We start from the raw sequence: 16,031 nt of genomic DNA, 5'->3' as shown, positions 1-16,031 counted from the left end.
CAGATTTATAAAGTGTTAAAGTGTATAATATCTGTTGTTAGAATTATATAACTGTTTAATTTTTAGAGAAATTTACTCCTCTTTTATTAATATTTCCGCATTATTTCATCAACAGGTGGTGATCATGGGGCTATATCTAATTTTACTTTTATAAGAATATACGTTATTACGTAATATTTACAATGTGAAATTCAAAAGTGGTTTCCCAAAACTTTTTTACCGCCTCTACAAATTTTCCGCTATGGGCCCGGGCCTACACAAGGCCCCATGGTAAAGCCGGGTCTGCTGATAGTTGATACGTCATTACATTGATCCACCACTGCTTCTAAACAACCGACATTTGTCACGTTACCAACTTTATAAATGTTTTGTTTTGCGGGAAATTTAAACTGTCCGCAATCATTTCCGATCACCCGGTAAACTTAGTTGTAATAGGTATATTGAGGAATATATTTACCTACCTAATTAGAGCATCAGTCAACCTCGGCTAAAACCCACAACCAAAACTAACAATTGAAACGAGGTAATTTCGCCATACTGTGCGCGACCACCAAATTTTGAATTTAAACACATACTCGTAAAATATTACGCCTTTCTCTAATACTAAATGAAATATGCATAAGCTCTTAATTTATAACTCCTTTTTATCGTCCATTTTGTTTTTCGCAGGCGGCGACCACACGAAACGAAAAGGACAAGGTGACTGTATTTGCGACAAGTGTCAAATCAAGGCGCAACGCAGCTTTGACAATACAAAATTTATTTAAACGTGTGAGCTAATTGGAATTCTTAAATAATTTGAACGCGACGATCCAATTTTATTACCATTTATTGAATGAAGAGAAGTCGTACGATGAATTTAACAAGAAGGGGGTGTGAATACAAATTTGCAGGGTCTTAGATCACCCCTATACAGTCCTCGCTCCCTAGTGGTGGAATTTATAGAGTAATCGCTCCGAAACCAATTGAACTATCAATATGTATAAACTATTAACTACCTGCAATAACCATTCACAATCGACCTTTCCGCGACGGAAGATTTATTTATAAATAATTAACAGATGGCCCTTTCGCAGTTAACTAACGCAATTAGATTTATATCAGGTAATTCGTATGATACAATTTATATGCAAAATTACATGAAGCAATTAGTTGAGTGAAGAAATCTAGTCGTTTGTTGCTTTAATTTTGAAGTGGTTCGCCCTCGTTAAACCTTTCGTCTCACTTTTATGTGTCCGGATAAACAACAAAGCAGTTTGGCGTATGCAAATTTGAATTTAGTAACGCAAGACTGAAACTATTCAAAATTTTATGAGCTCTCACCTCGAACCGTGTTTAATATTATTGAAACAGAAATGCGAATACCTACACACACTTCCTGTAATGTAACTACAAATTGCAATACGTATGTACTGAGTGAAGTTACCTAATTACGTTCACAATTTTAAAAGAAAAACTACGAAAGCTCCACGGTATCAAATTCTGATAGGTGAATGACGGATTTAAATGGTCTAGAACCCTAGACGGTATAAGTGAGAGTTAGCTATATAATTTTTTGAGAGACTAGAGCATGCACACCTACAGCTTCTAGTGAAAGATTGAAGTCTCTAGCTGAGATCTCAGCCAGGTGAATTATTTGAACGTATTTGTTTTGGAACTTACATCACAAAGGGATTAGTGCTGTTAGATAGAAGAAAAAACGTGACCATAGGACAATCGTGTTTAGTCACATAAAGGAGAGCCGTAGTCGCGATCATGGACGAACTAATTCTGCGCGCCAGTATATTTTCGTTTCCATAAAGAGCTATTCTTAAAATCTCAGAGTAGTTGCTTGGTACCCGTGAAACGAAAGAGGGAATTGAACTTCATAAGCGTATAATTATTATTATTATAGTCGCCGCAGTAAAAAAAAACAGTAAGAAAAACTAAGTGTAAAATTGTTACATAGTGAAAATTTCTCCTGTAAAAAAGTTTCGATTTTTCGTAAAACCCGTTAACACCAAACGGTTGTGATAATAAAATAATGGCGTACAGAACCTTTTAAACACAAGGATTCACCATTACAAAACTACGTCCAGAAAACATGTGCGTTATGTGAAAATTCACGGAAGGAGTATTCCCGACGGCAAGGTTCCACTTTACAGTTCCGTTGTCCATTTTTCCTTCCTTCCTTTAACTTCAAGAAAAATCATCGTAAATTATATTTGATTGAAATAAAAACAAACTTAGTAACGAAAATTTATATTTGTACGTTCTTAAAGAGATCAACCTATGAGCAATTGAAGCCATTTGTATTGCATGTTTCTACCATTTAAAAACCCACTAGAATTGGATTCGATAGATAAAAAGTCCGTTTCTTGTTTGAAGTTAGTTGTTCCAATTTCAATAAAGAAAACCTCCAATTCAATGGGTCCATTTATAATATTTTAGGTAAAGAGGAAATAAAACACAATATTTATTTATTGTTCGATACGCTTTGCTTCGTGTAAACTTTACCCACTCAAAAAATGCACTTTAGTAAATAAATATTTGGGAATAAACGAGCCATTTAAAGCAGTAAAGGTTACACTCCCATCTGTTAGCAAACAAATGATTGAACGTATTATAAAATTTATTAAGGTAAGGAATAGTTATACTAGTTCGTTATGAGGCGCGGTAAAAGTCCCTCTCCACAAGAACAGCTGCACTGATACAGAAATTAGGGTCAGTGGTTCCTGAACCGAAATGTAGTCATTTATCTGACAACAGATTTGGTCAAACAAATCAGACAGATACCAAAAAATAATTTATTGAATGTAAAAATTTGCAACTGATCAATATCCCTTAAAGTGAAGCGGTCCGTACAAACAGGAAAAATTACCTTATTTATATGGCGTCTAGATCTACCCTTCGACCAGTTCAATCTTGGACACCTGGAACACCTCCCATTTCAGGATTTGAAAATGGAAACTGACTTATTATCGAGTTTAATTACTGACTCGTAACGGAAGGAGGCCTTTTCGTTAACAAAATTCCTAGGAATGCCCGATGTTGGACGATGACCGCATTGATTTGTAGTTTAAGTTTATGCCATCGCCTATCATTTAACCTATTGCTCACTAGAGGAATTGGAAATCAGTTTCTCGTTACACACTAAAAGGTTCTCCTTCGAACCGAAATGGTTACTGGTTTCGCGCCCGAGTTTTCCAAATGGGTTTATTTTCTACGACTGACCGTTTTGACCGATTGGGTTTAATTTGAGTCTATACGTGTTGCGCACTAAAGTACTATCCGCCTAAAAAGGTCACTACTTTGCTGACATGAGCTCTCTGACGGCCCACAACAAATTGAATTTTTTCGCTCTGAACGACTCATTATTTTACTTACGCGTTAGCAAGTTGGCAGTCAACGCCCGTATGAGATTCGGCTGTATCTCACTTCACCATTCATTTTTATCTTATCTCGCGACAAACGACGACTCAATTTTATCAAGTCCAACGACGCATCTTTGACTTCATTAATTCGTAAATTATCAATTTAAAAGAAATTTAGAATAAAAACAATAAACCCCATTCAATACCCCAGTTACAAGTTGGCTTGAATAATTGGAAACTTTACGGCATAATTTAAATCGATTGGCTAGGTGGTATAAAGTGAAATGGTAGGAAAATGGGAGTAAGAGGTAAAATCGCTAGGGGGAAGGTTGCGAAAAAACGAGAAAATGGACCACCTTCTACTTGTAATCTCTTTCTATAACAGGTACGCTACTTACTTGGCCAACCCCTCTAGAAGGAAGTGGCTGCCTACAATAATATTCACGTGTCAAACTCGATCATAACTTAATCGAAATGGGAAAGATAATAAATAGGTACAGAAGCTTACAATTCAATTCAAAGTGATAGCAGATAACCCTGCAGGGGCAAAAATAGTTCATACAAATACGCTAAAAGTGACGGAAGTTGTCTCTTTGTTGAGGATCGATTCTCGGTCATGACCCGGTGACCCATTTCCAGCAAAAGGCCGCTCGTTATCGGCAGATGGAAGATATGGCAAAGGTGTCGGCAGTCGCAACAAATGGTGAATTTAACCCAAGATTACATGCTCGTATGTCAACAGAATCGTAGGTAAAGCTTCTTCGAAACTTAACCTGGTTTTTCCAGTTGAATTTGAACCAACGTTAAAACTAAAGATTGCAACTAGAACTTGAACCCTAAAAGAAAGCAAAGGTAACCCTCTTCATTGATGTTTAAAATGTACATACTTCGACTTAATTATAAGTCAAGGAATAATTGTTCATGGAAAAGTTGTATAACAGATGACATGCCGAAACTCAAGTCAATGAATTGCACTACGGAGTTAAAGGCGAATTTAATGAATCCAATTGCCAGAGATTAATAAAATATGGACGATGGCAATTAAAATTCCATGCGTTCTCACTATCGCTTCAGCTGTTTAATCAAAATATGAAGTTACGGGTCATAAAAGAAAGAGGAAGACGAAGGTCGGCAACCAAAAATCACGCCGCGGCAAAATGGGCGCTAAAATAGCGTGGTTCAAATTCCAACAATAGATGGAGCCATCTTTTGAAAAGTTACGGGAATTTTTCAAGTAATATTTTCCGTGCTTCGTAATCGAGAAAATAAACCGTTACACAATACTAGTTATTGACAATGCACCGTATCACAATGTTCAACTGGATCGTGCTCCAACTAACGTATTATTGAATGGGTAATTTCAAACATATATGGTTCTGCTTGTAATTTTTTATAGAATTGAGTTTCCAAGTGTATAAGTATAGGGCAAGTCAAAATTGCAATGCCGGATCAGGGATCCCTAAGACCATCACAGATTATTATTTACAGATTATTATACCCAAATCTAATGGAAAATTGAAAAAAGCTGTGCAGTGTAATGAAATAAGTTCGTTTATATTAACTGTTACTGCTTTTACTTGACAGTTCCTGAAACTTAATCGTATACGCACGTTTGAAATGTATGTATTTCTGTATATGGCACATTGAGAGTAATTTAAGGAAAACCGACACTTAAAACAAACGTAATTCGAAACCAATCAGTTAATACTGATAATACGTAAACATGACCAACCTGTATTGGTTTATTACGTTACTGAGTTATCTGTTCTACTTGCTAATGAAATGGGTAATCTGTTAATGGATATACTCACAATCAATACGCCATTAAAGAGAAGGTTTATCCGTAAACTGAAGTCTGGATATACTCCTAGATGTAAAAAAATAATAATAAACAACACGTGTCCAGATTATTGATGAATCTTGCGACAAAAAGAACAATAAATTCCGGAATTTTAGGTATGCAGACAGAACCTAAATTTTTATTGCAGCATATCGCATATTAAGCAACCGTTCGTTTCGTGTCAGTAAAATACAAAATAATTTAATTACCCAAATCAATTTCCCACCCTCGATATTTTGTCAGAAAAACTTTTCTAATCATCAGGTGAATACGCATCAGATTGATATCAGGCAGATATCTGGTACCCCCAATCAGTATAATTAGATATTTAAATTGAGGGGCCCGAGACTAATGGGATTAACCAAAAAGCTCACGCTGTGCACGCCACTCAAAACGGCGATTCGCATTTCGATTAGAACTACAAATTAACGTAAAATGTGATCGATCGTTTGCATTTCTACTGTCTTGGCAGAACGGATTCGTTTCGACCAAAAAAAAGGGCTACGTTTCCGTACATGCGATTTTCAGTATGATCTCTAAGCTAATGGAAACTACTGACAGAACATAAATTTCAGTCAAAGCAGCGGTAATATAAAGATTGTGAAAGATTGGATGCGATTTTTTCTTGTCTGTTTTACTCGAGTTGACATTTAAGGTTTTTCCGTTTTAAGGGACAGCAAATATATCAAATGTACGCTCGGAATTTTAAAACGTTTAAATAAATCTACACATTTTCTTTTGCATAACAAATATGGATGCCGGTCGAAATTTTAGTTTAAAATTTAGTTGTTTTTTACTGTTGATTAACCAGAGGTATGTGCTTACCTGTTGTTCTTGTTAATTATATGCGCCCTGGCTAGTTGACAGCCAGTAATCCTCATCAGGCCTCTTAAAGAAAAAGGTAAAGGGATAAATAATATCTCAATAATCTTTATTAAATTATTATATTGTTTTTATTTTCTTTAAGGTATATCTTTACTGCAATAGAATAACATACTAATAAATGGCAGTTTGAGGCGATATAATCCTGCAAAGTAAAAGGTTAAACGCAAACTACGCGATAGAACAATTGCACATAAACACATTTATTGTTCGCGAACCAGGAGTTTTAGATGCGTTCTGGTCACGCTTTTCAATCCAAACAAAATTGGTCCTCTTTCCAGTTAAGTATTACACGGACCGATTATAGAATTCCTGTTGACGTTCCCTTTACTCAGTAGGCGGAGCTTACTGGGTCCACCAAAAAAGTTCGAAGACCGCAGACAAACCGGTAGGCTGAATTTTTCGCCCGGGAGGACAGAATCGTGCGACACCTTCCCACAACGAAAAGTTCGCATCGCAAGGAGGCTCAACACCTCGGCGCACGACCACCTAGACTTAGTCCGGGATCTGCTACATCCGGACATACGCTGCCGCCTTCAATGCCACTTGACCGAGACGATGATAGACCTAATACAACTGGAGGCCTTCGCACTATAACGGTGAGCATCAATAACAAAGAACTGGCCGGTCTACTCGACACCGGATCGACACATAACTTTATCCGACGCGAGTTCACTCACAAGAGTACACGAAGGACGCAGCCACGTTAGCCGATCCCAGCCACCGCCTGCAGATAGCCGGAACCTAAAATCGGGAAACTGGCAAGTACCACTGGATGATGCGTCCAAGCCTTTAAATGCCTTTGCGACACCTGACGGAGCCTCCTACCAATTCAGAGTGATGCCCTTTGGTCTATTCGTGTTACCGATGTTTCCCACAACGGCGCACCTGGCCGCTTCGGAGCAAAGATTGAAGCTTGGAGGCAGTACAGACATTTCTTTCGAAATGGAGGGTCACCGCCAACATAGCCACCGAGAGTCAGTCTCAGTAGATATGATGAGCCCCACGGGGTACAGCCAGATAATAGTCGTCACAGCCCTCCTTAACATGCGGGTAAAAGCATCTCCAATGAGAACAGCATCCGCAACCGCAGCCACACCTTGGAAAGCGAGGTCCTCGCGAGATACAACTTCCCGAGGGCTATAATCACCGACAACGGCTCCCAATTCATCTGGGTCATGTGGGCCGCGGCACTCTGGAAATGAGGATGTCTACATTGGACAACGTTCATCTGTCGCCCCCAAGCGAACCCCGTCGAACACACCTCATAGGGAAGTATGGTTTCCCAGGCGCTATCTGCAGGCGGTGGCTGGGATCGGTTAACGTGGCTGCATCCTTCGTGTACTCTTGTGAGTGAACTCGCGTCGGATAAAGTTATGTGTCGATCCGGTGTCGAGTAGAGCGGCCAGTTCTTTGTTATTGATGCTCACCATTATACTGGTATTAGGTCTAGCATCGTCTCGGTCAAGTGGCATTGAAGGTGGCAACGTATCAGCAGCGGATGCAGGAGATCCCGGACTGTTTAGCATCCTTGCGATGCGAACTTTTCGTTGTGGGAAGATGTCGCACGATTCTGTCCTCTGCTCCCGCGCGAAAAATTCAGCGTGTAGCTTACCGGTTTGTCTGCGGTCCTCGAACTTTTTTGGTGGACCCAGTAAGCCCCGTCTACTGAGTAAAGGGAACGTCAATAGGAATTCTATAATCGGTCCGTGTAAAACATAACTGGAAGGAGGATCAATTTTATTTGGATTGAAAGGCGTGACCAGAACGCATCTAAAACTCCTGGTTCGCAAACAATAAATGTGTTTATGAGCAATTGTTCTATCGCGTAGTTTGCGTTTAACCTTTTACTTTGAGGGATTATTTCGCCTCAAACTCCCATTTATTAATATATTATTCTATTGCAGCTAAGATATACTTTAAAGAAAATAAGAACAACATAATAATTTAATAAAGATTATTGAGATATGATTTATCCCTTTCCCTTTTCTTTAAGAGGCCGGATGAGGATTACTGGCTGTCAACTAGCCGGATTTAACAAGAACAACAGGTTAACACATACCTCTGGTTTAATCAACAGATATTTTTATTAGGAAAAATACAACTAAATTTTAAACTAAAATTTCGACCGGCATCCATATTTGTTATGCAAAAGAAAATGTGTAGATTTATTTAATACACGTTTTTAAATTCCGAGCGTACATTTGATATATTTGCTGTCCTTTAAAACGGAAAAACCTTAAATGTCAACTCGAGTAAAACAGACAAGAAAAAATCGCATACAATCTTTCACAATCTTTATATTACCGCTGCTTTGACTGAAATTTATGTTCTGTCAGTAGTTTCCATTAGCTTAGAGATCATACTGAAAATCGAATGGGAAACCATACTTCCGATAGTGCTGTTCACTCTACGAAGAAGGAAGAACGCCTCCACAGTAATACTGAGGCAAGAATTCTTAGGTTACGACGTACCCAGGCCTGGAGAGCGGAAAGCTCGAGAACAACCGCCCCCACTGACATTGGAGGCGCGAGAGGAGGCAAACAAACGGTCCATAAAAACCAAACCTGATAACGCAGCAGCTACGTGAACTGCGGAACAGTAGACGACAGGGTGAAAGATACGATCTGCGCCCTGTACAGGGAAGACCACATATCTAACCGTCTGCAGCGCCGACGCTACAACCCCTGTGCAGGAGGGAGAGGGGAGGGAGGGACTGTTACCGATGTTACCCTTGTACAAAAAGGAGTTGCGACACTTCCATCTTATTTACCACACTAAAAAAAGCAAGGAAAGTAAAGTAAGCAAAGACATCATTAAGTACTCGCCGAAAATACTGATGCAAATCATTACGCTTCAAAAGACAAAATAACCTACGCTGTAGGTATTTGCAACAAGAGAAGGCCCCTTTCGAGCTACGGTGTAACTTCAACCAACGAATTGCCATTTCTACGAATCCTAAAATGGAGGGTGTCGAAAGTTGACCTGCTCGACGGGTAGATTTAGACGCCACATAAACAAGGTAAATTGTATTGTTGTATTTGTATTTCAATACGGACCGTGTCTTCTAGAAATTTAACGAGTAAAATTTTCAACCTTCAATAGAAAATGCTTGAGGGACACGATCCATTCACTTTATAACTGTGGGAAACGCTAAAAGTACTTTTTCATTGTAATTAATATTTGCGTATGAACACGGTTAGAAGAAAGGAAAAAATTTCCCATTTTACAATAGTATATTGAAAGACAAGTGTTACAATGCGACCTATTGTAATACGACTATCTTGTGGCACGAGTGGCGACGCGAAGCGTCTCACGAGTGTCCGCAAGATAGGAGTATTACAATAAAGCATTGTAACACGCGTTTTTCATGTATTTTTTCTATTTCCAAAAGACGCACCTCGCAAATGTATATAAGCAACTTCGTGCGTATTTTTGTTTCATCCGTCTATAATGTTATCATTTCCAAACATGGTGGAGTAGACTACAAAATGGGTGACCCTTTTCTTATCTTTACCATATTACGAGTATAACTTGTTATTACGAATACTTGTACAAAGTAACTGCCAACTTAAGAGATTATACCAAAAAAAACGACTATAATCACTGTCTTTGTACAACTGTTTTCGGCCGAAAACAGTTGTACAAAATCATCATTGTGACACCGAAATAGAAAATTAATATTATCTACTTATAACGAACCAAATTAGCAATTTCAACGTTCAATATTTCATCTTTAGCTTTGTAGAAAACAAGTTTCAAACAGTAAAAATGAAAGTGATTATTATACTATTTTTAGCAACGCAATGCGGAAATTGTGCAAAAATTTTAGGCATCGTGCCTACCCCTTCGTACAGCCACCAAGTAGTCTTCCAACCCATTTGGAGGGAGTTGTCGTTACGTGGCCATCAGGTAACAACTCTCACAACCGACACAATCAACGATCCATCGCTTGTAAATTTGACGGAGATTAATTTGCACTTTGTGTACGACATTTGGGAAACGAAAGTTCAGAATTTCATGAACTCACTAAATGGGTTTCAAATGTACCATTACGGATTCGAAGCGTTATTAACGGTGAGTTAAAGCAAGAGGTCAAGACGTCTAAGCGAGACTGTTAGGTTGCAGATGCAGAACTTTCACATTGCGAGGTGCAGAACTTGCTCAACGATGAGGATGCTCACTTCGATCTGGTGATTGCTGAGTACTTTTTACCGACAATGTTTATATTCGCGCAAAAATTTGATTGTCCCCTTGTTGGTGTAGTTTCTATGGATTTACCAAATTTCAGGTACAGGTTAGTGGGAAATCCTAATCACCCAGTCCTTTATCCGGATGTTTTTCTTCCACTGTCCGGTGAACTGACATTTTTCGAGCGACTATTGGGCGTTATGTTTTCTGTTGCAACGGATATGTACATATACTTTTACCTAAATGGAGCCGAGCAGGCTGTTATTAACAAGCATTTCGGTGAAGACTCCCCCACTATAAGCGAATTGGCGAAGAATCCGAGCATTCTACTTATGAATACGAGCCCCACTTTCCACCAACTAAGACCTATGATGCCGTCCATTAATCAAATTGGAGGAGGATTACATCACGCCTCTATCAAACCACTACCAAAGGTACTTCTGGCTTACATTTTCGAATTTTACTAACCGTCTTAAATTTAGGACTTACAAGATATCTTGGATCAAACAGTACAGGGGTTCATATACTTCAGTCTGGGCACCAATGTTCATAGCCAGTTTCTATCTGAAGCTTTGCAAAAAGTCCTTCTTCAAACAATCACGGAACTTCCGTATCTGGTGCTTTGGCAGATTGATTCCGAAATTATAAAAAATAAACCCGACAACGTGATTGTTTCAAAATGGTGGCCTCAGCAAAGCATTCTCAGTAAGTGTAATTAGAAACCTCTGCGCCATTTTTGTTTCCAGAACATCCAAGCATTAAACTATTCATAACACAAGGAGGCCTGCAATCGTTGGAAGAGGGAATATATGACAACGTTCCAATGGTAGTTTTACCATTCTTTGCCGATCAACCCGTAAATGCCAAAAATATTGAAGAGAAGGGTTTCGGACTAGCGCTTGATTATAATAAGTTAACCAAGCAACAATTTAAGGCGGCAATTCTGGAAGTAATTAATAATCCGAAATACCAAGAAAGTATTAGAGAAATGACAGAAGTTGCGAAAGATTTACCGATGGGCCCCTTGAAACAGGCAGTTTGGTGGATTGAATACGTAATCAGGCACAAAGGGGCAAAGCATATGAGAAGTCGATCCGTAGATGTGCCATACTATCAGTATTTTCTGTTGGATGTCATGGCTTTCCTGCTTGCGACCTTTGTATTTCTATCACTTTTGTTACGATTTACTGTTTGTAAATTTTATTTGATATTTACTAAAGTCAATAGTGAAGGTAAACAGAAACGAGGTTAAATATTATACTATACATTAGGTATGTACCTTCTACATAATGCCTTCTTATCTGATAATTTGGGCATTTGAAATATACTTAAGTGGGTAACTTTTTTCCAACTGTCACTTCACGTTCGTCAAAGTCAGTCAGTTCCTGGCTGGATATGTAGTTTGGATAGACTAAATTTGGTTCCAATCAGTTCAGCCGTTTAGTTGGAAAGACAGACATCATCGAGATTTTGTTTGGTTTGGATTCCTGGTGCTTCCAAACATGTATTTCTGTCAAAAAAGTTGGGGGGGGGGGAGCTAATTTTTTACCCTAATGCAATACCTCCCTTACTGACGTGCGAGTGATAAAAAGCATACACCCAAATTTCGTTCAAGACAACTGGTTACGATGCTAAACTACTAGAGAATCGAAATCTGTGGCGATACGGTCGGTGTTTACAATGCTCCCAGTAAACCATGTAAATAATACCCTAAGAAGTGTTAAATCATTAGCAGGAGCAAACATAGCAATGGCTCCCACCACGGAGAAGGTAAGTGTATACGGCAGGATGATAGTCTTCATATACCTACTCTTATTTATATTGTTGAATTATATTGTTCTGGAATTGCCGATATATGTGTCGTGCGAGTTACACTGTGTAGTATCATATTTCATGGAAAGAATGCATCACATTCGTTTTAATTCCTTATCGCAGCTGACTAATCCTTTATCGACTTTGTGGCGACTTGATGGCGCTTTGATGTTACTCTGGAAAATTCGCTGCATTGCTCCCCTTTAAAACTGTTGCGTCTTGCAATACGGATGACGGACATATAACAGTCCTTAATGTGACTCTCGTTCTATAACGCGGCTTTGATTTGTTCATCTTCCATTCTCGAAGGAAATGAAATCAACTGGATCATCACCTCCAGCATATTGCGCTTCGTAGCGCCATGAATTTGTAGTTGTTGTTTCAAGTGTTGTCACGTATTCCAAAAATCTTCGTAACTAGGCATATCCCAAAATTGGTCTTTTGTAACAAGATAATAAAGAAACCCACCCTGTTCCTGTAGGGAACACGTTCTACCAACCTCGGGACGTTTAACGTAGATTGTCTTAAATCCCCAAACCAGAAATTGAACTCTAAGGCAATACACCGAGACATAATGACTTTTGGATATGCACGGAGTCAAAGCATGTTCTGCTGACGCTTCAAACAAGTCTTTAGATTCTTCACGGACTACACCCAAGTTTGCTCTTTTAATTGCAGAGTAATGCCACACTTTCTGCGAAAGTTGATTGTCGCGGTTTTGCCTCAATCTCTTTCGCTGCTTCCCGGTGTTCGTTATGTTCCGCGGGTTTGAGATTCCCTTCCGTGATCAGTTCATTTGAGCACTAAATCGTCGTAGCTTCCTAGTATGGTTTCGCGCCAATTTCTTTCTCTCTGTATAAAACTGGGAATATGCCAAGGAAAGTAACAATAAAATTAACTAAGGAAATGCTGATATATTTTTTCTCAACAATCATCAATACCACTTCAATAATCTAAAGTAAATTTTTCCTCCCAAAAATATATCAAACTAAAAAAAACTATTACGTTAATAGTGAAGTTAAACCCCAATACAATCCAAACTAATAAATCCTCTAATGCAATAATGATCGAACACGTTAATTTAGAGAATTCACAACAATTTTTCAAAAGGTAGAAATGATTACGAGCAAAACTTCATATCGATGATGAAGGTACAGGTAAGATTCCGCGTTGAAACCACTTCTCCCGGCCGCGCTAATCGAAAACGCAAGCATTTTCCCTCTCACCAACCCCGGAGGAAGCTAGGGCGACCCCCTACTCCGCGTCTCGTAGAAAGAGAGAAACCACTCTTGTTACAGGTCCATTTTTACTTTATTTTTGCACTATTTATTTTGATTTTTAGGTTAGGAATTTGTTTATTTGAATTTTTGAATTTCATCTCATAGGCGTACTCATTTTCTTAAACCTCTTCTTTTGGTTTCTTCGCTTCTTTCGGTTCTGGCCCTCTTCTTACAATTTTATCTTCCTTTTCACGCTCTAAACGCTTCTTCTTTCATTACTGTTTTCACTATTCCAATTTTCTAAGCTTATGTGTAAAGCATTTTATTCAATGTTACGCCTCTGATTCGTTTTCAAGGCCATCTGTTGTTATTTCGTCTAAACTACGCTATCTTTCCCGCTCTTTTCAAAAACCTATTCATCTTTTCCCGCTAACTTTTATGTTCCTTAATTATTGGTCTTACTGTTCGTTTTTTCAAAATCTTCTACGTTTCGTTTCCGTTTTCGATTATTGTCAATTTTGTCATGTGCTAGTGAGGTGCGAAATTTTTATAGCCGCTAATATCCAAAAATTTTAGGATTACTACCCTCTTGAAGTTCACCCTACTTAATAAAAGGAATTAATATTCGTCCTTATAAACTCTATTTTGGGGATTAAGAGTAGAGGAGAGGCACACTTGTATTTGTGATTTGCTTTTACAACCAATATATATTTGTTATATTATACCTGTACAGTACTGCTACCAAATCTTCGTCTTCGTCCGTCGTGAGACGACATCTCGTATCGTTCTTTTATTGCGTTTATTCCCTGTTATCATTCCACTGCCATTTCTCATTCACCATTATTCGCCCTACAATATCGTCGTTAGTTACAAACCTTGATTTTCCCGAATAAATACCTATTTTGCTACTTTTCTCTATTTTCTCCTCGTTATAATTCTACCCTTCGTCTTGCATTTCCACATCACCAGGAGCAGGGGTCTAGTTTTTCCTGTACGGCTGGATTTACCGAAAATTAGTGGCGCCTAAATTCTCTGAGCAGTTTTTTTTTCAGTATCGTCGAACCACCCATAGCACCGAGAGCAACTGGAGCCGTAATGCTGGATTATTTCTTTTCTTTCAGATTTTCTTCGTCACACTCTAAAGGTATATGGTTAACAGCCAAAACAATAATCCGTTTACAGGTAGACAAAAGTCAATACAAAGTAATGGCGTACCCAAGAAGCAATATCATGTAACCAACGCGACGGCAGAATCTTCATTGAAAGGAAAAGAAATACAACTGCGTGCAATACCAACTTAAGGAAGGGATAGCATTAGAAGTACCACGGAAAACATCTTCACGACCTCGGCCCGTGAAACAAAGAACTATTGTAATAAAAAATGTATAAAACTCGGACGACCTCTAATGGCAAAACAAAGAACTAAGGTAAAAGAACTCTACTACAAGAATAACATCTTTAAACTAGTCGATGACAAAGGAAACACCTAGATGGCGTAATATCAAATATACACGAAAGTAAGCATCAAAAAGTTACTTAAATAGAAGTAAAATCAGAAATTTCAATCGGTAAGAAAATAACGTTACACCTTCCGTTCCCTTCCCTTTACCCATGCTTACATTCCCGTTCTCTAGCTGAAGAAGGTCAGGAAACCCTGAGAAGGAGCCGGAGGAATGAAACACGTTGACCTTTTTTAACCTTTGAAGTAGACAGCTAATACGATACATAGGCTAAAACACATTACGAGGCATCTCTACGGATAAACTATTATTTGATAGAAGCATACAATTACAAGGTAAATAGTAACGGCATTTACACTTAATGGAAATCCTGAACGGTAATAATACTGCATGCAGGAAAGACGTTGCAGTTTCCAAAAAAGCACCATAAAGTTTCACGTTGTTAATGATCCCATTTTCGACTTACCATGAGAAATTTTCATTTTTTTTAAATTAAACATTAGCGACTACACTATAGACTTAGAGACATATTGTTCTAAACTGGTAGAAAGGTTTTTTTATATTTTCTATTTAAAGACATACCTACTTTTGCGCGAGCTTAGTTAATGTTTAGATAAAAGTATGATCACCCTCTTATGGAAGCAAATGAAATTAAAATTTTAAAGTACGATAAAACACGAGTGAAAGGTAAACGAAGCAAAACCACGACGGTCACCCCATTGAGTGGATTCTCTCTGAACCCACTTACATATGGCAAGGGGGGTGTTAAACAAACATAGTCGACTTCCGATGGCGTTCACGTGAAGCACCACCGGCAAGGGTCGCGCCCTTCTCTGTATAATTAACCTTTTTATTACGCAACCCTTCAGGAAGAAGTAATAATAATCCAGGAAAAGGTTGTGTGTAATTGTTTATACGGCGGAAACGTTTTACTAATTTAATGAAACACATTAGGACCTTTACTGTTTTATTCTAATTTCTGAAGCTGGTTAAAAGTGTTATTTCTACACTACGTATAATTGTCGTTATTGTTGTTATTATTATTATTACCGCATTTTGCTTAAACTGTCCATATTTGCCGGGAGTTACTTCAGACTAATTTCGCACACTTCTATGCTAAAATCTTTTAATAAAAATTTAATTTAGATAAACGTAAACTCAATTACGAATGCAAACATTCAACCTACACGCGAAAGCTGTTTGCCATCGAAGGAAGCGTGGAAGGAAGTATAAGTTTGCTGAAAGCTCATTAGTGATACAAGGTGTAAATAAT

The 16,031-nt window shown here is 38.3% G+C and overlaps 1 protein-coding gene across 1 annotated transcript; it reads left to right on the top strand.

Annotated features, from left to right (window-relative positions):
- Positions 1–9,846: 9,846 nt before the first annotated feature.
- LOC116170684 (UDP-glucuronosyltransferase 2B7-like) lies at positions 9,847–11,518 on the top strand. The gene is made up of 4 exons (XM_031487188.1): positions 9,847–10,152; positions 10,197–10,700; positions 10,749–10,971; positions 11,013–11,518. The coding sequence occupies exons 1-4, from the start codon at positions 9,847–9,849 to the stop codon at positions 11,516–11,518; spliced, it is 1,539 nt and encodes a 512-aa protein (XP_031343048.1).
- The last annotated feature ends 4,513 nt before the right edge of the window (positions 11,519–16,031 follow it).

The sequence above is a fragment of the Photinus pyralis genome, unplaced genomic scaffold (genome assembly GCF_008802855.1).
Source record: "Photinus pyralis isolate 1611_PpyrPB1 unplaced genomic scaffold, Ppyr1.3 Ppyr1.4_LG5, whole genome shotgun sequence".
NCBI lineage: Eukaryota > Metazoa > Arthropoda > Insecta > Coleoptera > Lampyridae > Photinus > Photinus pyralis.
The sequence above is the reverse complement of the archived record's forward strand: the minus strand, read 5'-3'. Positions and strand labels throughout refer to the sequence as shown.